We start from the raw sequence: 24344 nt of genomic DNA, 5'->3' as shown, positions 1-24344 counted from the left end.
ACAGCTCTCTTTGGACCGTTTTGAGAAACAAGTGCACTGGAGAAGTTGAGGAACAGCCGGGAGCCACGGCAACAGACTCCAGCTGAGAACTTTCCTCGAACTTTTCCTCGAACAAGACATCGGCTTTCAGCTTCCATTAACGCGAGGATGTGGATTTGTTTTGCTCCCAGTTAATAGTCTGGAGTACAAGACCGCGTTGCCAGCGCTCATGCAGCCGCGCTATCATCCTGCAAGGGTGTCGCAACCCCAGGCTGTCGGATGCCTCGAATTGACCTACATGGAAAGATAATGCAATGCCTGTCTGCTCCCGAGATGGCTGCAGCGTATTTTTCACTGGCTCTGCTGAATTTGTTCCGACTCAGACCTTGCTAGCATCAGCAGCTTGTTAGCTTCTCCTCTCCCACCGACTGCCAGGATACACTGCTGTCACCGCGCTAGCCAACATTCAAATATTTGCACACACAAACACACACACTGCAGATCTCTCGGCGAGTCTCGGTTTATTTTTGACATGTGGAGATCCAGCTTTTAAGCTGGAATCAGATCATCATGGCGGGCAGATGTTCCTCTCAGATGGTGGTTAGTGTCTGTTTTGGTCAAAACAGCCACACTGAAGATGGGGGAAATGTTTACAGAGTAACACATCTGTGTACTGTACCCTGTCAAATTCAGGATATGGATGTTCACATACTGAGTAAAAGTGCGTATAAAAGTGAAATGTATGATTCAAACCAAATGTTGCCTCAGAGGATATCTAAACAAAGCCTGCTTGTTTATGTCCAGCATTTTTATATGACTTACCCTGGCCATGCACTTACATACGAGTTTTAAACACATTTTCATTCTGTGATTGCTGCATTAGAATCACAGCCAAGGAACATCAGAGGGCTTCTTACAGTTTGGGCGCGGAGTCCATTCTTCAAAGTCATTTCTCATTTGGTTGTTATTTCTTTGGGATTTGGTTTTCTACACTATTTGCAAAAACAGTTTATGGAGATAAAACATTTATTCAGACCTAGCGTACATGACTGATTGAGGCGGGGAGCCTGGATGAAATCATCTATCGCCGCACGTGTAACTTTATACCTCACTGACAATGTACGTATCCTGGATGTTCAATACGAACAAAGGATGGGAATTCATTGGCTGACAAATCAGGTTACTTCATCGCGGTGACGCACAGATCCTGAAAATCCAATAGTGCAGTCTATAAAGCAGTCCCGCTTATTGATTTGCAACTTTGCCCGCAATCTCTTAACACAACCAGAGATGGTTAGCACAGCGTGTCCCTATTGTCTTACAGCACCGGCTGAACACGAGTGGCTTTAGGTGGGAGTGTGATATGTAAAACCTCAATATTATTTATTTATTTATTTATTTTTTACAAGAAGCTACCTTTAATTATTCAGTCATAGGAGCGACGGGAGCAGGTCAGGACTTGTGTTTCATATGTTCAACAATAATATAGTCTAAGGGCTTCGTGTAATCTACAATGCTGCTTTAATAATTGTTGCATCTGATCTGGATAATGTGTTTACTTTTCTGGTATTTGTCTGTTTGCCTTGTTGAAGAAATCCTAATACCAGTAAGACTTTTTTACTTGACTAAATAAAGAAATAAATGAATAATTGTTGCACTGTTCCACAAGGAAAATTTGTTGAAAGAATCCAGGACGTCTCATTAACCGTGTACCGCACAGTTGTGATCTCGTGCCCTCGTATTTATGTGAAATATGAATTTTTAAAACCGTTATCCCGATTACATTTACCATAACATATTCATTACATTATTATATTATTAAAAAATTGTATTTATTGTACATATTTATTCTTGATAGGCCTTCACTCTCTGACCCTACTCTAGAACTCCATGTGAGCGGAGCGAACTCTTTCTGCTAATGAAGGTCACGGGGGTTTTACAGGAAACTCTAAATAGCATCTAATTAGTGGACTTTGAGTTAAAAACCAAGCGGAGAATAAACATTATATTCCACATGTCCTCACAAGTGTGAGACGAATCCGTAAACCAGCATCAGAGTGCCTGTGGAGGCTTTATATATAATACATGTGTTTTTAAAGCTCTAAAATCCGCAAATCACTGACATTAAACTGTGTGTTTATATATTTTAAAACGGGAGAGCTGAAACTTTTATTGGAAACTTTGAAGTAATTAACTTCACTGAATTGTTATTGTGACTTTCTGCGGGCACTGTCAATAAAGAGCGCATATAAAAAAATAAAAATGACGCATGGACGCTGGCGGTCATCGCGTTTCATGCCGTAACAGTTCCACAGAGCGGGCCTCATTGTCTGCTGATGGACACGCCAGGCACACATGGCGATAAATGAAAATGTCACACCAAAGTGAAACATGGCTGCGAGGCAACAACGGCTGTACGGTGTTCTACATGTGATGGGGTTGGGGGGGGGGGGGCGCACGCTTACCTTGCCCGACTTTCATGATGACTTTCATGGCTCGGCTCTTGCACACGCCTCCCTCCCGGTTCTCCAGGCCCTCCACCGTACCGTTGGAGGTTGCTGCGGGGGTTTGGGGTGGGGGGTGAAAAGAGGGGAAGGAGGAGAGGGGCGAAGGGCAAGGAAAAGAAAAAAACGGGAGAAAAGAAAGAAGGGAGAAGATGACACACCGGTTAATGAGCACGTCCATAACGTACAGAACTAATCAATATTTACGACAAGCACTGATTAGCTGTTCCAGTGATTAGCCGTTCTCACCCTCAATCAACGGCAGCTCCTCTCAACGGTATCTCTCATTAACACAATAAAGTGAAGTCAAACGAATGGAACAACATTAGAGTGTGCGCTGGGGGAGGGTGGGAGCCGAGGTGGAGAGGAGGAACATGGTCAAAACCTTACGAGTGTGTGTGTGTGTGTGTGTGTCTGTCTGTCCGCGCATAGTTTAGCAGTGAGACATGCCAGCAAGAGTTCCAGTTGCTTGCCAAGTCCTCGAGCAGCTTTACTCCCTCTGAGCCACATGTGTCACACTACTTGCTGTTAGTGCAGTGAGCTAAATGCCTCCCGTCGATGTTTGTGTGTGCACGTGTGACAATTCTTATAAGGGAGCATATGTGTGTGTGCGGCGGCGGCGGCGGGGGGGCTAAGCATTTGCTATAGACGTGTGCGTTCTGCTGCGGGCCGGGGATCGAGGGGTTGTTTATTCAATGTCACATTCACTTCAGACACTGTGACACAATTGGCTGTCTATTTTAGGGCACATGATAATGACCTAGGGAGACAGAGTGTGACTCTGACCTTAACACTGAGCAGCCACGCACAAGGCTGAGTGTGTGTGTGTGTGTGTGTGCGTGCGCCTGTGTGGGCGCAGGCGATGGCAGCTCTAATTTTGGAATTTCCCAAATGATCTCCATCTCCGCTTAGTCTGCTGTTTCAACTTACTCCCTTCCTCAGAAATGCTTTTGTTTCTTTTTCCTTGCATTACATGTCTCCCTGTCTCTCTCTGTTTATTCACTCACTTCATTTTTTTTTCTTTTATATATGCACTATCTGGCTCCCACCCTCCCCTCCCTTTCCCTTCCCTCCCTCTTAACTCAATGACCATCTCCCTGGGTGATTGCCTCAGATGGCACCCTCATTATGATGAGATAGTCTTGAAGAGGGTGCTTATCTAATGATGACACAAAGAAAGACAGATTTAGCTACAGGCAGGGGGCTGGGTGGGTCCAAACAATGAACAACTAACACTGGAATACTTGCCCTTGCTGGCACGACGTTTTAATGTTCCTACATGCATGTCTCGGCTGTGAATTTATGTTGTATCAAGCGGTGTTGAAATCTGGTTCTGCAGCTACGGTTAAAGCTCATCTAGTTGATTCATGCCCTGTCATTCCTAAGTGTTATTAGCGTTGACATTTTGTTGCCCTGTGGGATTTCAGCTTTGTACTTCGGCAAAATTGAGGAAAACTAAATAATGAATTGCACTAATGTTATGTTACATTATCAGATCACAGCCAGGCTCTAAATTACAAGGAGAACCACAACATTTTGTTAGTGTGGCCCGTGTGCGTGATAATTTGTGAGAATGCGTGCGATAACATCATGTCGGGAGCTCTTTGGCAAAATCCCCCGACTGGAGTAGACTCAACACGACCGAGTGAACCGGACACTGGAATATATACGAGGGGGCCAGCGGAGGCGAGTGCGGCGCAGAAACCAAAAGAGGAAAAAAAAAAGAAAAAGAAGAAAAAAAAGATTTGAAATTTATGTGGGGCATTAATGTGAAAGAACACTCAAGGCTAAGTGAGTCTTATGATTTATGTAAAGTCTATGCAGGAAGCATGTCTCTTCTAAGGGGAACATCCAAAGACGGCGAGGTGAACAGGCCCGCTTCCAGTCTTGAGGGCGCACCGGCTCCGAGCGCCGCACGGCCCAGACGCTGCCACAAGTGCTAACCTCATCCTGCCATTTTCTACTCAATTTCTTCCCTTCTTTCAATTTTTAAATTTCCAGGGTGAGGTTGTACAAAAAAAAAGAAAAAAAAAAGAGCTCTTTGAAGATCGAGCTCAAAGGCTCTTGAATAATCTGACTAAGAGCGAACGTCATGCTATGAATTTTATATCCACTCAGGGAGAGCAAATCTTCTCACTGTTAACTTACTTCTGTCATCTAAATTAACTATTCCTTCAGGCTGGCTGAACAGGCTCCTACATTAGTGATTTGGTACGATGATTAGTTGGCCCTCCGAGGCGTCTGTTTAGCAGAACAACTGAAAAAGAGCTGGATTTATAAAGAGATGATCGCTTTATACGTGGTTTGCGTTCAGGCCATTTAACACGCCACATAACTCAGGCCTTTACGGCGCCACTGCGAAATTCATAATCCGATTAACTGTGTCCAATTTGAACTACATTTCCTTATGTGAATCCATCCTTTAAGTGCTATTCAAGATGGACACTGACTGCAGAGACAACTGTTGAAAGCATTTAAATGTGTGTGCGCAGTGAATCTTAAAAAAGCTAGAAGGGCCTCATCCTTATCCGACGTCTACGCGTATTTGCATGGATCATGTCAAAGATCGCGTTAAAAAAAAGAAGAAAAAAAGTTGCTCAAAGTCTCTAACCCTTCCAAATAACAAGGACACACTGCCAGTTTCGTTGTTGTTGTTGTTTTTTTTTTTTTTTAATCCGAAAGCCTCTCACTCACTCTATCTCCTCTGCCTCTCACTCAATTCCTCCCTCCCTCTCTAACCTTCCCTCCTTCATTCCATCCCCGCACGCTGACGTTAATCCAAATCTGGATTTTCAGATATTAAAAGGCCGGCGGTCATGTTCGTGTTTTGGAAAGAGGAAACTGGGGAATTGGGTCTTCCTGCGTGTCTCGGCAGAGATAAAAACACAGGGGGATAAAGCGACGACAGGACGCAGAACAAAGAAACTCCACGTCTGCTGCTAATGATTTAGTGGAACAAACTGGTTCAGCGTTCGTGGTCCAGAATACTGAAAGAACTGGTCATTGCATGAAGGAATGTTGCTTTCTTTAATAAAGCGCTCAGCTCCAAAGGCGGATTTTTGTATGATTTAGGGCCCTCTTTGTGGGTGTGGATCATTGGCCACAGAGTGACTAGTGGGAGAACAAAAGATCTACAGCTGCTGAAGTCATAAGAGGAACCAGGTGCCAAATGTTGATGTTGGGAAATATCTACAGTACAAATGTATCAGCCAAGAGGAAGCCTTACAGGGGAAAGAGCTGGCCTGGAACAAAAGCTCCTGTTCCAGTCCAAGAGTCTACACATACCACCGCTGCACACATCACCTAAAACATAACACATTAACATGCATATGGGAGCGCGCACTCTTGAAAACACACCAGAGCGCACAGATTTCACAAGGACATTCGAGGTAGAGTGGAAGGACTGCTCCCCGAGGTGCACCGGGGAGAAGAGTGGGAGATGTGTGAGAGACTTGGTGCTGACTGGCCACGACAACACAAGCTAAGGCTAGAGTGCAATGCGGTGGTCTATATTTATTCTCAGGTTTGCTAAATGAGGTCACTCAGGTGGTCCTGCTGAATACATTCCCCATCTCCATCATGAATCATCTCCTGCTTATTATTCCTGTCCAGCCCAAGGGTGGTGGTGCCGGTGGTGGTGGGGGGGCTTGCTTTCATACGACGCAATGGGCTGTGTGTACACGTGCGTGCGCGCGGCCCCTGTGTCTACGACGGAGCGCGTGCGCTGCCGCGCGCGCAACATCTGCCCGGAGCGCCGAACGAGGGGATGGATACAGCCCGTGTGACAGACAGAGAGCAGGCTGTTTAATGAGAAAGTGGATGAGAGGTGACATTCATTGGCTACCTTTCACACACCGCCCCCCCATTCTCCACAGCATTCAGACTTCCACTTAGACGAGCCGAGCAGGCTCCGGGTAGTCACAGTAACCACCAGTAATAATGTCTACATTTCCAACCCCTACAAAAAAAAAAAAAAAAAGCTTAATACATAAACAGGGCAAAACTGCAATCTGATCACTCACACTTAGCATCAAAACGGCAGCGCACAAAGCTGCTTCATCCATCTGAGGCAAAGCCGGGAGCTAAACGCGGCCGCGTCAGGTGTGTGTATGTGTGTGTGTCTGTATCAAACAGAGCGTCACAACAGAAATGGCTATTTCTCATACCTGTGATTTTCCTATCCTGGCTTTTGTTTACATTAGCGAACCCCAATCGAAGTGCCGAGAAGGAAAAGAGAGCCTATTTGCACAAAATATTTCACCCCTGAATGAGCACAGAGAGGGTTAGATTAGGTTTATGTGCCTGATTCCAGAGATAACACTCCCCAGCAGATCTGGCATGCATGCAAGAATGCACGTGCACACACACACACACACACACACACACACACACACACACACACACACACACACACCCACGCCCCCGCGCGCGCGCACACACATACAGATGAAAACACATCCAGAGTGAGGTTGGCAGACTGGAATAATACTGGGGGATCGAGATGTTTGCACTTTGAACCTTTTCTAATCCAGAGTATTAGGGCATGGCTAAAGCCTGATTATGGCGGAATGAAATGGATCTAAATAGATGTCCCAGCCCATCAGCCTTCCATTTCTTTGTCCTAGAAATAGAAATGGAAATCAGTAATCAACCTCCAACCCCTCGCTCGCCGTCTTTCCAGCGAAGACTCCTCTGCAGCTTTGGCACCAGCAGAGAAAATTCATTCAGACTTTTCATATCATCTCAGATGAATTAGGTGCTCTCAGCTTGGCCTTTGGTTTTTTTTTCTTCTCCTCGTGTTTCTTTTCAATAATAAAACCTGGCAGACAATATAAAATAGTCATATCGTCAACGCTGGCCTCGCACATTTTTTATGCTATTTTGGAAATCCAATATTGAATTTAGGTTAGAACTAATGCGGTTTTGAGTAATGAGGGTAGACACAGCTGATTTTCTCATCTTCATGCTCGGCGGCGGGTCTTTTTTTTTTTTTTCACATTGTGCTGTTGCAAAGCATCACCACGTAACAGCCCTAATGCCGCCGCGTGACGCCTCTTCCCAAGAGCCACTTTGCTGCAGGTACGGTAAGCAGGTAGCAGCATTAGTGTCAAGGTTTAAGGTGGTTAGCGGTCCAATGCACACAACTGTTGCTCGGCTCCCCGCTTCAGCATACAGCCAGAGGGGGAGCTGCTCTCCTGTGTCCCGATTACACTGCTCCCTCTTTCTCCTTCTCCCTCTCTTGACACACGCACAAGCAAAAAAAAAAAAAAGCAACAGCGTGCACGGCTGCACACACAAATGCAACCGCGCTTGAAACGGTTGCAAAGTACATGCAGACATGCGAGCACCCAACGTAGACGAAGGACACACACTGACGTGTGCGCGCGCAGAAATACATATTCACGCGCACGCATCGGCCGCCAGTGTAGCCTGAAGATCAGGCAGGACTTAAGAGCTCCTCCACCACCAAAATTACAGGGTACCTCTAAATCCTCCCAGCAGAGAGCACTATGGGATAGCACGGCATGGGGGGGGTTGGGGGAGAGGTGGTTGCGGAGGAGCCGTGGAGGGATGTGAAGTGGTGAGAGGTGTGTGTGTGTGTGTGCGTGGGAGTGAGGTGTTTAAAGAGGGGATGGAAAGAGGAGTGAGGAGGGGCACGAGAGGAAGCGGGAGATTCCTTTTTTTTTTTAAAGAAGAGAGAGTGTGCGAGCCGGAGAGGGGTGAGACTTGATCTGTCTGAAGTGTGCTCGCATGCGAGGGTGTGTGTGTGTGTGTGTGGGTGTGTGGGTGTAGGGGTGTAGGATGGACGTGCGTGCATATGTCGGAGAGGGAATATGGAAGGAGGTGATGAAGTGAGGAGTTGAGAGGAGGAGGAGGCTTGGAAAGAAGAGGAAGAAGAAGAAGAAGAAGAAGAAGAAGAAGAAGTGGGAGGTGATCTCTCTCTCTGTGAAGCAGAGGAAGCATATGTGTGTTGCATTGAGTGCGTGCGTGTGCGCCGCTGCCAGCCTGCTTCTCTCACACTCACTATTTCTCTTACACTCTCCCCTAAGTCTCTCCTTGTGTATGTTTTGGCTTCGGAGTTTGGCCCCGGCTCCGTGCAAGCGTACATTTATATACATTCGAGTATGTGAGTGTGCACAGACAGAGATGAGTGCAAATTTGCATTTCTACATGTACACAAAAGCAATTTCCCTGTTTTGTTTGCCGTGTGTGATTGCACACGTTGCGTGCTCCCGTCAGACGGTCCCAGATTACCGAGCCAAAGGTTGGGCATTATGGACTCCCACAGCCAACACCACGGGGCCGGTGCTTCTAGACTACTTATGACAGCTTTTAACCTCTGCAGAGGACCTGTCAGCGGCTCCCAAAGTGTCTGTGTGCATATCTGTGAGAGTGTCTGCAAGACTCTCAGTCCGCAGTCACAGAGAGCTTCTGCATCATTTAGCTCCGAGTGTCTGCGTTTCACCTCCACGGCGGATCCAGCGGGGCAAGGGCTTTTACACCACTGCACTTGCCACTCTCCATTTCCCAACTCAGCACACCGCACAAACCCCGTTGCCCCCTGCGCGCGGGCGAAAGGACTTTCCCCACTTCCCGCGAGCTCACACAAAGGCTCCGGATAACGTCGCACCGTCGGCTGCGGGAGCACACGTTGAGGTGGGAAGCGCGGGAATTTCGACGTGCACCTCACACCCACGTCCACGCGCGAACAAACAAACAAAAGCGCGCACGCGGGGCAGGCCGTCTGTCGGATCAGTGGGAGATAAAGGATGCAGAATAACAGGAGGACCTTGGGGACCGGAACAAGTCATCTGTCTCAAACGCGAACAGACTGAGCGCACTCCAACCTGACATGATGGAGACAGACTCATCTTAGAGCACATCGCATCCTCAACCTTTCTCCTGCACTCCGGCAGTGCCCCCCTCACCCTCCCACCCCTCACCCGTCCGCAATCTCCCCACACACGAGTGCACACAAAATGTGCAAGACCTCCTCTAAGCTGACACCCACATAATCTGACAGGTGTACACAGAGGGAGTAAATGCAGTCAATTGGCACAATAAACTGAGTAACCTGAGGGTTGAAGAATAACAGCTTATAATACTGTTGGCTGTTGCGCATAGTATTAAAGTTATGAGAAGCAGTGACTGTGCCCAAAGCATCCAATATTAATTTAATAACCACGACGACTATAAAATTCGAGCCTACCACGACTCTGCTGCTCCGAGTATGGAAATTTTTAGACATTAGCCGTTTCAAATTTACCAGCTATTTTAGCTATAATGTATGCTGTTGTGTGGAAAAGTTGCCAGTAGCCCACACAGCCCTCCCTAATGACAGAGTAGCTAATTGTCAGTAATGGCTCTTTTCACCGATATCATCGAGCTGCAGCAGCTGAAAACCTCAGCAGTTTAACACAAATCATTAGCAGGGGTAAAAACTGTGGGGGAAAAAGAAAAAAAAAAAAAAACTGCCTGAAGATGTGGCCGCGCGGCAACTCCTCCCGACTCCCGTCGAAATGTGCAGAATCAACCACGAAAAACAAACATTTCACGCGGTCGTCCGCCGTTATGTCCCTCTGCTTGCTGTTAACATCGCTCCCATCAATTAGATGGTTATTTAAAACAAAAAGGTGGCACGGCCCTACTGGGCACACACGCATTAACACCCTTGAATACACAAAACTAGCAGGTGAACAAACACGATGTGATTGGCGGCGCGCACACGCAAAAGACCCAGCGTACATACACGCGCGCGCTTGTCTCTAAACTCCCCTCCCAGACAGCGCAGCATTTGACTAATAGCAGCTGAAATGTTGCGTGTTCAGAGAAATAAGTAGAGAGGAAAGTGGGTCAGAGGGAAAAAATGGGCATTTCACCTTCCTATTGGTCGGAGCTAAAGGTTGGGGGGGGGGGGTGCAACACACGCTGAGGCACACACACAGGCCCAAAAGTTAAAGGTTAATATTGTTCATGTGGGAGTTGCTAAGTTAGTGTTTTATCTTGCTCTTAACCACCCGTGTGTGTGTGTGCACAAGGCCTGATTGTGCACTTATGTGTGCAGCTTTCAGCCTTGTTAAAACCAAACAGAGGGGAGTTGTATATTAGCGTTTCATTAATCCCATCACGGGCCCACTTTTTTCCCCCTGTCATGGAAACAGTGGGCGAGGTGCCCACTCTTTTGTAGCAACACGCCATTAATCCACATCGACAATCAGTCAACATGACTTGTGCTCCTGTATTTCTATTCTTCCCTTCGTCTGAACGATCGGAGCCCCACAAAAGCATCTGATCCGCTCCCGCTCCGTCGCGATGGGACTTTTGTTAAGCTGACCGACCCCGCTTCCCGTCGCCACTCCAAATTAAAAACTCCTTCGAACATCTTTGCCACATCCTTTGGCCATGATCACTCTGGGAAGTTATACACAAAGAAATGGAGCATAATATTCAATTTCATTCTCTATTAACCGTCACTTTATACTGGGGAGAAGAGGGCAGACGCCAAGGGAAACGGTTGGCAAAAGAGACAAGTGTCTGTTGAGATTATTAAGAGCAATTGCCCTGAAATGGAGCGCTGATGGGCAGCTATAAAGAATGTGCTCACAAATGTCAAAAAAGGCATACATCATGAAGTAAATTCGGTCTAGGATTAATGTAACTTAATAGGGAAAAATAAATAACCTTGAAGTAAGTACTGCTACATCGTAAAACTGATCTATTATTTTTAATATTTATTTCAGTTCGCTTGCTCAGTTCATTAGAAAACATAGTAATGAATACTGGGTCATGCATTTGACATTAATGCTTTTCTACCTATAAGTGCAACCTGACAAACATAAAGACATGCGAATGTACAAATGAGTTGATGACCTTTTTGGCTTGTGGCACCTTCCAACAAGAGCTTAGCATCACCGCGTATTCCCTTATTTATGCGTGAAAAATAATAAATAAATGATTACTCCTTTAATCAGGTTGTGACCCGTCTGATTTCTCTCTCCACCTAGGTGGTGTAAAAACATGACATTTTCCCGAACTTGTTAATGTTGTCGTTGGCATATCAGAGCGCTAATTACTTCGCGGGCTGCAGAGGGCGAGCTGTAATTGCAGTTCTGCACGTCACATAGGTAAGAGGGCGCAATATTCCTTTACGTATTCCCTGCTGAATGGAAAGAGCTGATTTCCATATCACAGCCACTGATCTGCCTCCACAGATATGAAACATATGAGGCATGCACTACGAAAATTAACTGAAACCTGTTTCATCCCCAAAGCAAATGTATTCACAACGCACTCATTAACATTCAAAAAGAACAACAACTTATAATGCAAAGCAAACCACCCGGAGTTCTGAGCTCCGTCTTATTGGCTCTGATTATCCTTTTACTTTGCCCATGAAAATGCTTGTATTTATCCTATTACAAATCCCAGGGGTCGTGTCCTCAGAAAAAATCCACTAACAGCCTTATTAGAGGGTGGTGCTGGTATTGTCAGGGTGCACATGTGTAATCAGCTGACAGATGTATACAGAAGGTCTCCCAGTTTGGCTTGTTCCTCAGCAGGAGGCTCATTGATGTTGTTGTCTTGCTTCATTTGCGCTGATTATCACACGAGGTGAACCGCGGTTCACTCGCTAAATCCCAGCAGATGATGAACTGATCCTCCCTGTCTTTTCTCTGGCCTCTGCGGCTGTCTGCCGAAGTGATTTGGGACTCCGGACTCCGGACGAGAGAGTCGATCCACGTTTGAAGGTCCACGAGCCACAAATCTGCCTGCGCCGCCTGATAAAAGAGCCGCTGGCATGGGCTGGAATGTGGTGAGAGATAGCGAAGTCAAAGGCCACGAGGCTCCGAAAGTCTAAACGGACTGAGGAGGTAATCTGTGAGTAAACTCTCGGCCCCTGAGGGAAGCCAGGGCCGAACACATGGAACAAGTCAACAAACGCGGACGCTGATGGACGAAATATCCGAGAGAGAGAGCGAGAGAGAGAGAGCCCTCGGCCCTCGTGCTGGTGCATGTAGAAAAATGTGCTCGCGGGGGCCTTGTGTGCGTTGTGTTCAGAATGCGCGTGCGGGCCTCTTGCGCGTCTGTGTGGAGCACCTACACTCCATCCATTCATTCTCTGCGAGAGCGAGAGGAGCTTCATTTTCACTGACCTTTTCAATCTGGCCTCCAGAAGAGAGTTATGACACGGGGAAACAAATAAACAATTGCTCTTACCCCGGACGCGCCGCTTCCAATCTCAAACAGGCAATGCCCAACAAACCTAGTGAGGTGTTCTAAGTAAGAGGAAATGGCACAATGATCCGACGTGCGTGGTGAGGCGAAGAGAACTTTTCGGAATTAATTGCTGCAGTACGCCAGAGTAGCATAGTTCCTACCAAAACCTCAAAGGCGACTTAGAAGCGAAGCAAAGCAAATCCTCACATTTGAGGGGTTGCAATAAAGGATGACTGACATTTTTATTCGACAAACACCTCAAACAAATAGTCGACAAATGGTTTCAGCCCTCCCGACTTTACAGCGCAGACAGAGAGCAAAGACGGCGAGATGGGCAGAGAGACAGAAATGTCAGAGACAGAGTGTACTCGCTATGGAGGCGCGAGTCGATGTCAGCCCATCTGTTGTCCACGAAAACACATTCTGCAAAGGGACAGAGAACAAAGACGGAGACATGGAGACACGGCGAGGACAGTGCACAGGTGTGTGGGGCATGCACGCGTCCCTGTGACTGTGTGTGCGCGTGTGTGTCAGCCTTCGCACGAGAACGTGTGAGCCCATGTGTCTAAACCCTGGGGGAATCTCCTGTACCTGCTAACACGGAGGCGGCTGAACAAAGCTGACTGCAGCCAACATGGGACCCCGGAGCAGCTCTAATGCACACAGACACGCACATACACGGGCACCGGGAGACACGGGGTGACACGGAGACGTGTACATAATGAATACAGGGTTCCGATTTAGCTGGATGTGTAAAGCGCCAGGGCTCCGAGCGCAGCTCCAAACCACAGCGAGTCTTCTCCAGCTCTGAGGCCCGGGCTGCAACATAAGAAGCAGGAAAAGAAACACGCTCTTCCTCCCTTCCCCTGCTATTCACCAAAAAAAAAAAAAAAAAAAACCCCAATCAGAGAGCAAGAGCAGACCACAGAGAAAATGTTGCTGATTACGTCCTAATACACACAAAGCCTTGCAGCTGACGCACGTATACAAAAGAGCACAACCGCACACATGCGCTGATTACATCCTCTCTGGTGCTCCTCTCTCCTCATCCCTGGTATCGGTTACACGGTGAAGCCACGCCGATCGGGGATCAGTGTTTTTTGGCACAGGGCGGCTAAAGGAGTTCAGGAGCTTAACCTCTAGCCAGAGACTGGGGCTCCGGACCCCCGTGCCCCCCAGCACAAATAAACAGCTACAACACAAAAATGTCTGGCAGACTCGAAACAATTTCCTGCAGGATCTGTCACTGTGCAGGAGAGATGGGAAGAGGGTTTGGGGGGGGGAGGAGAAGGGTAAGATCTGAGGAGGAGAGAAAATACTGTAGGTGGAATGGCAACGGCGGATGGAGAGAAAGATTAAGTTGCAGTAGGAAAAAAAAAAAAAAAAAGAGGAGAAAGGAGAGAGAGAAATTGGACCCGTGGGTTTGGAGCGGGAGGTAAAAATTGTTCCGTCTCCGAAATCATCGAGTCGCTGTGAGAGGCGCCGCAGCCCCGAACTCAAACACGTTTTTTTATTTGAAGACATGTTTCTTTTTCGCATCCATCCATCCATCATGGCACGTACGCACAGACTCTGACAGCGCACACGTTTACCCCCGTGGGACCGCTGACTGAAAATACCTCAAGTAGGCTACACTTCTCTTGAATGTGCACTAACGAATGCACAATGCACACGGCAGCTCCTATTAAGCTAGCAAATGTGCGCGGGGAGGTGGAGGATGGAGGTGTGCGGGCACATTGTGTCTTTGTGTGAGCACCTATTTGCATGCCAGTACGAGCTTATGAGTATATATATATATATATATTTGAATTTGCTTATGTGGCTTGGTGCTTATTTATGCCTGCGTGTTTGTGCACACACACGCCTCTTGTGTGTTTGTCTGCTCCTGTTACTGTGTTTGTGTGCCTGTGGTCGCGCTGGAATGGAACACGGACATTTTGCCACTGAGCTGAATTCACAGAAACGGGCTTGGCCCTGGCCTGCAGAGCAGTATTTAGACTGTGTATTTATGCATTGGACAACCACAGCAATCTCTATCACCGCCTTGTGATTCATGTTTGTTTGCTTTGCTCTGCGTTGATTCGATTCCATCAAGAAGCAACTTTTTCTCCTTTTTCGCCCCCCCCCCGCCGGCCCCCTCCGACATGCTTCCCGCAGAAATTTTCACGCCATACCCGGTCAGAGTTTCATCAGCCATCCCTCATCGTAGCTGACCAAGCATGCAGCGGTTTCCATAGCGAGGATGCGACATTAAGACTAACAACCTCTATAATTACACGTCCATATTTCTCCGATGAGTTTGTGTAAACAAGTCCGGGCTCCAGCTCGGGGAGGCGGACTTCTTGGCAGGACCTGGCTGAGGGTGCCACTGAATGGCTGTCGGAAAACAAAGCCATTTCAGAGTGTGCCTTGGAAAAGGCAAACCACTGTTCTAGGGATGGTTGAGAGGGAGAGCGAGCTCCATCTGACAGACAGAGAGCTGTGATTTGAGCTTAGTTATTGGCTGGAGAAGAAAGACAGCCAGAATATGTGTTGTTGGCAAAGCAGAGGGCAAACAACCTCAGACATCTCAGATGGAAAGAGAAATATGCATTTCCAGAGTGTTTTAGATTATGGGCTTTCATTGTTCTATCCTGTGCTTGTTTTTTTTGTTATTTGTTTTTTTTTTATTTTTTTTTTTTTATAAAGCGATGCACCATTGTCCAATGCATTTTTTGTTAGGGACATAGACGCTCATATTCTCTGTGTCCCACATTTACTTTTCTTAATCAAGAAACTCCAAACATGCATCTATCAAGCAGGCTTAAGATGTTTCCCCTCTTCTTGCCTGAAGCTATTTCAGGGCTGCAAAACCACAGAGATGGAATAAAAGGAAACCGGCGGAGCTACTTTCAACAATTCAAAATCTTAGCGAAAGAGGCTTTCTACAAATGAGTTTGTTGGTTGAGGGGAGAGAGACGAAAGCAAAAATCAACAGCGTTGTTGTTTCAAAGTTAGCTTTGTGGTCCCATGTGGTCTGTGCGCTGAGTGGAGATCTAAGTTAAGAAAAATGTCTTGAACACAGGCTTCCAAAGCGCACACACACACACACACACACACACACACACACACACATGCAGGCAACTTTAAAACGTGTGAGCAGCATAATGGAAGGAGAAATGGACGCTTTAAGGAGTGGGAACGGGGGATGACATGGTGGGAAAGATAGAGGGAGAGAGAGGGAGAGAGAAGGAGGCCTTGCGTGCAGGATAAAATATTCTAATAAGATAAGCATGGAGCGCAGCCGAGGAGGGATGAGTGTCTGCGTTTGGAGATGCACGGAGCGGACTAATTGAGATGAATACATGAATATATCAGCTTCATCTAGCAGCGGCGGGTTCAGCCGTAACCAATGGTTACCATTCACTTGTACAGCCACGTGAGCCGCCCTCCCTCTAAAAGAAAAGTCCTCATTGCCCACCACCGCCACCACCACCCCCCCTCCTACCCCCCTTTCAACCCCTCCTCACCTCCACTCTAAACAAACTCCTCTGTAATAAACGAAAGGCAATAACCAGCGACAATAACGCTGCGCCTGCTAACCCTCACTGAATGAAATATCCAAAGGAGAAGTAGCAGAGGCAGCCTGGATAGATTTGCAAAGCAAGCAGAAAGTCATATATTACACAGGCACTCTAATAAACACTGGGTTATATTCACTCAAGGGGGGGGGGTTAAACCTCCTTATCCCAGGCCATGCTGCTCCACCGGTGCTAACCCGACCTGTTAGCAGGGTTTACTTTGAAAATGAAATCCGTTAAGGCGTACCGATTAGCTGCTTTAAAGCTCAAATCAGTAACATCAATGACAGTTACTCAGTCGATCCACAGTTTTATGGATTTTCTCCGCGAGTCCGGCTCTAAAGCTCTTTCGCCATTTATGATAATTTACTAATTGAAACCACACACCACAAAGGGGCTTACAGCACGTTTAAGGTGACTGTAACATCAAAAGGATGCACAATGACGAAATTAAAAACAGGGACTGATGGCGAAGCGTTTGCCAGCGCCACAAAATCACTATTTCAGATTTTTTTTTAATGTCCACAGTCAGACAAAAATGAAACAATACCTCCTTTGTTCTCGGCTGGTAATAAGCATGTGAGAGAGTCCACAATTGATGCAAAAGGAAAACCCCGCACAGCGTCTCTTCCTTGTAATTAAAACATTTCATTTTTTTTAATTTATTTATTTTTTTTTTTGCAGAGGGAGGTTACCAGATGTTAACAGTTATCATTTCTCAACAGAAAAACAGAAAAAAAAACACATTTAATTGCGAGCGAAAAACGTGCAAGTTATTTGCATCTCCATAATATGACAAGCTGAATGCCTTTGTCTTTTCCAAATGCTCGGCAGACAAATGCAACTGCCTTTTTTTTTTTGTCGTTTTTTTTTTTTTATGTTTTCTGGAGTGGCTGTGATTTGATTATGGTAATTTTATGTTAACTCTAGAAGATGACATTTAACACTTTTTATCTAATCAGATTACTGTTTTTGCGCCGCAGCGAGCCGAGCCATGCGCCTGCCCGTGTTTACATTCTCCTCGAGTGTGTACGAGCGCGTCGTTTGTGTGTGTGCCCTCCTGCGTTCCCTGTTTGCGAGCTATTTTGCATTATTGCACGGAGAGAGAGCCTGCGTGGGAGAGCGCGTGTGCACATATGTTACTGAGTTTATGTCCTCGCAAATGTAGGACAGGGGCGGCCCCCGGTGATCCGCTGCCGCCGGGGCCCGGGGATTTCAACCTTGACCTCCGACTCCCCCAAGGGCAAAGCGAGAGGAGACGATGCTCAGCGAAGGCAAGAGGAGAGAACTGTTGAGCGTCTATTGCCCGACTGGAAGAAGATTCCTTGGGGGGGTACTCAGAGAGATAGAGGGGTGTAAGATGTGTAGGCTGCTGTGCGAAAAAATAAGAGTGATAGAAAAGAGAGCCCACGCTAAAGAGTGTGAATGTAACTGATATGCAACATGTTTCTTAACCTTAATCCTATCAGGTGTGAGCACCGCAGAAAGATCATCCCACAGTGTCAAATGCAGCCTGTCAGATATATTCGCAGGCATTGTTCTCAAAATACTGGATCAGCACCCATGGTAAAACGACTCTGGAAATAAATACAGTTCTTTCATTCCCAATTTATTCCCAGATAACAAAGTGCATCTGGGTCGCTCTGTGTTTGCAGCATAAACAATTGCGAGGAGCTCCCCCCGGGTTTTACCTGCGAAGTAAAAGAAACTTAGTGTCAAGAAACAAAATCGTCTCCGACGCTTGCTGCGAGCGCGCATTATGTATTTGACTGAGGCAATCTTCGGGAGGTGAGACACAGCGTGCGCTCCACCACTGCGGCAGCATTCCGGCGGGGTAGTCGGTGTGTGTCAGAGTCCACGATGGTACACTGCGATGGAGAGTGACAGCTGTCAGGAGGGATCAGGCTTACCCTGCCGTCTACACGGGAAATCAAGGCAGAAGAGGAGTGCATGACGACAGGCTGCCTCTGTTTACTGCCTCATGGCCTTACCCTTATATAGAATGGAGGCCCGGCAGCCCGGCTAACCAGTGAAAACATATCACCGAGCAGTCATGCTACATTATTTCAGCGAGGAGTGAATGGGAGAGAAAATGGAGGGACATTTTCTGGCTCCCGCTCGATGACATATAAAGACCGTCTGCACACATGGTATTTGTACAGGCACGCACGCTCGTCCATTCTCTCCCTTTTCCCGCTCTGCTGCTCATTTCCCCCATTATATTTCCTTTTCCTTAAAAGCCTCCTGTCTAAAATCACTTCTCTCCTGACTCTAGCCGCTAAACACAATACGGCCATTTTCCTCACAAACAGCTCATTCAATATCCTGTGTTTAGACAACGCAATGAAATATAACCAGTTTGTTCGCTCATACGGCAAGGGAGTGGGAAGGTGTGTGTGTACTCTAGGTGTGTTCATGTATGTGTGTGTGTGTGCGCAGGGGGGTAGGAGGTGCTGATGGACAGCACAAGCTGGTGCTGGTCTGGGGTTTAGATCAGTCCAGGGTTATCATTACTTACCCCCTGCTGTGTTTCCGCGACCCCGATGCCATGGATTTTGACCTTTAACCCCTCCCCCGAACGCAACTCCCGTGCGAGCTGGGGCTCGATGGACGGGGGCCGAGCGGACGGGGCCCCCCTGCGGTGCCGCCAGGGCAGGGGACATGCGCACAAACAAACACGCGCACCATTTGCTGCTTACTTTAACCCGCGCCTTTTGTTGCTTTTTCTGCGGGGGTGGCAAGAGTAACGGAGTCGAGTTTGGGAGCCGGGGGTGGACAGTAAAAAAAAAAAGAAGAAGAGAGGGCTGGAAGATTCAGTGGAATGTCCACTCCCTATGCATCTTCCTCTCGTCTCAGATGGTGTCTCCCATGTTTGACCGTTAATCAGACCAGATAAGCCAGGTCTTTGTAGGCCGAGCAGATTTACATCGCTCCGCTGGCCGACCGGACCACATTCCCAGCAGAGGCTAAGAAACGCACACGCCGAATGTGGACTCCACCATACAGGTAAAACAGGGATGGGTGCATTGTCCTTCTCGAGAAAACACACACACACATTAATACACACGTACGGCGACGACACGTGGCCATTATCTAAATGATAGATGAAGTGTGTCACGGTGCATGCACAGGCAGCACTGGAATAAATAAAACAAGCTCTTCCCATTGCAAAGGACAACGGCATTAACATAACACCAAGACAAATACCACAGCGGATTACTGCTGACGCGAAAACGTTACAGTATATGAGCCTAATAATGATCCACCATCAGGCTTGGATCCCGCACAACGACACTCCCTTGTGAAGGATTTACAACTGGCTCTCGGTCATGAGTTCGCAGCCCGAAACGGTACGGAGAGAGTGTCAAGTATTCGTAATAATTGCATAAAACACAAGTCAGCAGGAATCCTGACACAAGGGAAAAGCGAATTCGACCTAAAGTAAAGTTGGGGGCTCTGCTTTGATGTCGAGGCGCATGCCCACGCACATGTCACTAATAAAGTTAGTTCAAATATTTATGATGTAATCAGGAGACAGCACACGGAGCAGCCCACTCGAACTGCCGGCTACGAAGACTTGCCCGAGGTGTTTTCTAAAGACATGTGGGCGTAATAAAGCTCAAAGAAATATATAAAGTCCACATGATACGTCGCCACCGGAGAAGCACCCCCTCCACCTCCCCCCGAAACAAAAATTGTCGCTTGATAACATCGCAAGCTTCACGCTTCCCTGCGTTCTGTCTGCGACGGGGAGATCACAAATATCGATTGAACTGCGAGAGATGAAAGGAGAAACATATGGGGGATTTAATTTTGCGTGAATTTTTCCTTCAGAGGAAGCAGATGTAAAAAAAAAAAAAAAAAAGCTGTTACAGAGAATGAGAAGTTATAGCAGCTTTATGTCCTCATAAGGACTTTGAAACTTTAAAGTTATAAAGTTGAATCATGTGAGGAAGAATTATATCCCCACTCTGCAAAATGGGATGCGCGGAAATGCATATTTTAAGTGTTTTATGGATATTTAAAACGATCAAAAAGTTAATTGTGCCTTATTAGATGACACAGTATTATATAGAGTATCATGCTTCATTATGGGTTGTGGGTCCATTTTTTTCTAATGGCCTGCAGATCATGTATTGATTTCTCACTGTGCCAGCAGTTCTTTGGCATAAGACAGCTTAGACATCGAATTTCTAATGCAGGGATCATTTCTAATCATTTCATAGATTCCGGGAGGAATCAATTATAAGGGTGGCGGGGATCGTGACTGGCAGAGATCCTGAGACAAAATCAAATACGAGTTATAATTTTAGAAAACTGTTAAATTGAGTACTAACACGAGTAAAAATTAGATAAGGCCCGAGTGATGTCTCAAACAACACCGCCTTTTGCGCTGTGAACAGAGCTCCACTGTGTGTAGAATCCCATTAAAAAAACAAAATCCGAAACCTGTTCATCCTAATGCTTCTCCGTCACGTCCGTGACAGACCTAAGCCCATTTCCTTCTTTGGAAGATGAGCGTTTCTAATCAATTTCCAAGCTTCACTGGATTAGACAAAATATATCAAAGGATTTCAGTGGTCAGAGGTTTTGGGAGGTGATTAATGACAGCTCCTACAAACACCAACTGGGATGACGATGACAAAATAGTTTTACCGAATAGACGCTGACTGGCCACTTCGTTAGGTACACAAAATGGAAACATTACAGTGTATTGTAATGTAATCACTCTGCCCTAAATCTTAGCTTCAGCTGTTATATTCCTTTTTTTTTATTTATTTTTTTTTGGAGCGTCTCGGACCTAGATGGTACAGGAGCATTTGACGGTAAGAAGGACTAGCTCTGTCCATATGCTAGCAATATTTTTATGCCCTGCTTCTTTCCCTTGGAAACATTTTGTGTGGGAAATATATAAGAGCGTTGCCCGGGCAACCAGAGTCTGGTTCCACCATGGACCGGCTGTCAGCCACAAAGTGACGAGCAAATCGCATTAGATGAAGACCGGGGTTAGGGGTGGCTTTAAACTTTGCTCTTTGTTTAACAGGCATTTTTAAAGGCAACTTTCAAAAAGTGTTACCTTGGCGACCTTCTGGAATGTGTGACATGAGGAGCATCTGTGCAGGAGGACGTCTTTGAGGACACTCAGGACCACTATTGAACTTTTTTTTTTGCGCATTTGAGAGATCTGTCCTGTGTTCTGATATACAGCTGCAAAATATCTATGGCGCTACTACAAAGAAGCAGAGGAGTCATAGTATGAGAGAGGTGTTGTTTTCCCTGGAGTTGGACATCTTTACATTTTAGTTTATTTTTGAAAGGTGACTGATTACAATGTATGAGACGATAACGTTGCCTTCCGACATGTGGTTTAACACACCTATGTATAATGAGGCTATGAAGCTCTGCTGGAATATTGGGAGTTACAAGTCTCAGGTAAGAGTGACTATCCCTCCGAGCAAGAACTTAAAAAAAACTTGTCATGCGCGACTTATCTCGACTTATCTCCTTTGTGTTATTAGATCGCAGTCGTGGTTGAACTCCTAAAGCTTCAGAAGGATAACCAGATCCCACCTGAAGTGACTGCTGACGATATGATGAACTTGTTGCTGGAGGAGAGCGAAAAGGAAATGAGAGCATGGTGAGTTAGTAGTCTGGCTGTGCTTCACTGACACACTAATCGCTGCCTAACAAAGACGACGCATCACCTTTGTTTTGTTTCTGTTTGAAGCGTCTTCAAATTTGGAGAGGACGGTTATTTTGGGGATGATGCCATACCTCTTTTCATGCTGGTAAGACTAGAAACCTTAAAAAGTACCTTGGTATAAAGTGTTATATATTTTTTTTTTAAATAAACTCACTGGCTGCCTTATTAGACACACCTTCCTGGTATTAGTTCGGTAGTTTGGAATCCCTCTTCTCTTGAGAACAGGCTCAATTATTCGTTCTATCAGTTCAACAAGGTCCTAGAAACTATCCTTAGACAGTTTGATGCATGCTAAAATGAGAGCGTCACACAGTTGCTGCAGATTTGGTGACCTTGGAGACCAACTGTCATTTGTGAACTCGTTGCCAAGTTTAATAAACCAGTCAGCAGCAATACTCAGGTAGGCTGTGGCATTTAACGCACTTAACGAACACACCTTGACAGTCAACTAAGGGGTCCAAAGTGTGCCCAATAAACAACCCGCCACCCTACTACACTGCACCACCTTGAACTGTTGACACAAGGCGTGGTGGATTCATGCTCTCACGCATTCTGACCTTATTATCTGAACGTGGCAGCAGAAATCAAGACTTGTCCCATGATTCAAAGCATTCCCAATCTTTTATAGTCACATATTAGCAAGACCTTGTGAATTGTAGCCAGAGTTTCTTGTTCCTAGCTAGATTTGATGTGCATACTTCAGTTGTAACTTTGAGTCTGACCATTTTCCTCTGACATCCAGCACCAATGAGGCATTTTCCACCTTCATTTTCTCTTTTTCCACACCATTCTCTGTAAACCCTAGAGATGGCTGTGTGTGAAAAACCGAGTACATCAGCAGACTGATTTTTACCATATCCACGTGACTAAATGGACTGAGTTATTACCATGTTTTTGCCAGGTATACCTAATAAAGTGGCCAGTGAGTGTATGTCAAAATGACACTCACAATGTGTTGTTTCAGATGTGGAACGTGAACACCGGGAATAAAATCAGGGACATCGTGTTTGAAGCCCAGATGCTGTTCAAGTCGCCGGGGACCTTACCTTCTTTTTTTCAGTAAGTCACATTTAACGCACATTTATTACAGTTAGACTGCACAGTTTTATTTCCTCTATGATACTCTTAAGGGTTGGTTAATCAGTTCCAATGACATTAACCTACAGGCTTCCTGAAGTTGTCAGGATGGCACAAGACTATGCCAAGATCTTAAGAGATAAGCCGCAGGAGGCGTCTAGCTCAAGACTGCTCAGCGTACAGCAAGTGGTGGAGGACGTAGTTCCAAGGGTCCTGCAGATTTTCTGGGTTTTTCCTCTTCAGCCCAGCATGAACATGCGTTCCGAGAAGATCAGCAAGATTTCTGTTTGGCTTACGATGACCACTTTCAGACGGGTATCCAGAGCCCTAAGCGGCGGGGAACAAGTAACTTTCTCCCACTCAGTCAGGGATGACATTGTCCTGTCTATCCTAATAGAGATCAGACAGATGTACCCACTTGAAGTTCTGCTGAAAAAGATCAAGGAAATGTCGTTGCAGCTTCTGACTGAAGTTACCGATGTTGCAGTGGGACAGATTACTCAGATGTTTCAGTCGCAGCGGGTGGCGGTCAGCCAGACACCCTCTGTTGAATCACCTGCCACATACGAGGGTCTCATTGACCTTTTTGTAACAGAGGAGCAGCCAACGCCCATGCCAGAGGGACAGTGTTTTGTAGCTGTGGTGCTGTCCTCTCCTTCTGAATATCTGCCCTTTCCTCCTCCTCCATCCCCTTCTGACCCTACACCCTTTTCTCCACCGACATCTCATTCTGAACCCCCATCCTCTTCTGAGATTCAGACCGAGGCGGAGGTAGATGAAGAATCCGCCCAGGAGAACCCAAGCTCTCGCCAGTGCACAAGAAAGAGAAAGAGCTTCTTTCAGAATCTGTGCTGTTGTTTTGCAGACAGTGACACAGACACTGAATGAACATTTTGGTGTACTGTAACAGATTCATATTTTCAAAATAAAATATGAAATGTCATCATCGCCATGTGGTGTTACTTTAAAGATCTGCAAGTTAGAAAACAGAGTTTTGGGGGTTTTGGGTTGTAAACAGTGGCAATACACAAATACTGTCACATAATGTATGGATGGACCACAAAGGTGTAACGAAGTAGTTGTCTATCATAACTACAAACTGTGACACAAGGTTTGTGCACAACATCTACAGGTCATTTTTGTTCCTTTACATTTTTCAGAATGTAAGGGAAAACTCCAATCTATTTTACTGATTGATCAACTAAAAAACAAACCATATGTTCAGTTTTCCATATTGTGAGTATATAAATAGGCCTATTTTCCCTTTATAGCATGTCCAGTTGAACTGCTGTGCACCAATGA

At 46.2% G+C, this 24344-nt stretch overlaps 2 protein-coding genes across 2 annotated transcripts in view; one reads left to right on the top strand and one right to left on the bottom strand.

The window, feature by feature from the left end:
• efnb1 (ephrin-B1) overlaps window positions 1–24344 on the bottom strand; it is a 59592-nt gene that overhangs the window by 9864 nt on the left and 25384 nt on the right. The window contains exon 3 of the mRNA XM_047584569.1: window positions 2445–2537. Coding sequence (XP_047440525.1) covers window positions 2445–2537 — 93 coding nt within the window. The remainder of the gene's footprint in view (window positions 1–2444; window positions 2538–24344) is intronic.
• Window positions 20171–23985, top strand: LOC125007775. The gene is made up of 5 exons (XM_047584568.1): window positions 20171–21694; window positions 21781–21899; window positions 21990–22050; window positions 22930–23024; window positions 23132–23985. The coding sequence occupies exons 1-5, from the start codon at window positions 21593–21595 to the stop codon at window positions 23928–23930; spliced, it is 1176 nt and encodes a 391-aa protein (XP_047440524.1). The 5' UTR covers window positions 20171–21592; the 3' UTR covers window positions 23931–23985.

Source organism: Mugil cephalus, chromosome 5 (assembly GCF_022458985.1).
Source record: "Mugil cephalus isolate CIBA_MC_2020 chromosome 5, CIBA_Mcephalus_1.1, whole genome shotgun sequence".
Lineage (NCBI taxonomy): Eukaryota > Metazoa > Chordata > Actinopteri > Mugiliformes > Mugilidae > Mugil > Mugil cephalus.
This window is presented reverse-complemented; position numbering and strand designations above follow the sequence as displayed.

Coding starts and splice junctions, on each gene's coding strand:
- LOC125007775 (XM_047584568.1), top strand. CDS start 21,593: ATGTATGAGACGATAACGTTGCCTTCCGACATGTGGTTTAACACACCT. Junction 21,695..21,780: donor TTGGGAGTTACAAGTCTCAG/GTAAGAGTGACT, acceptor TTGTGTTATTAG/ATCGCAGTCGTGGTTGAACT. Junction 22,051..22,929: donor CCATACCTCTTTTCATGCTG/GTAAGACTAGAA, acceptor GTGTTGTTTCAG/ATGTGGAACGTGAACACCGG.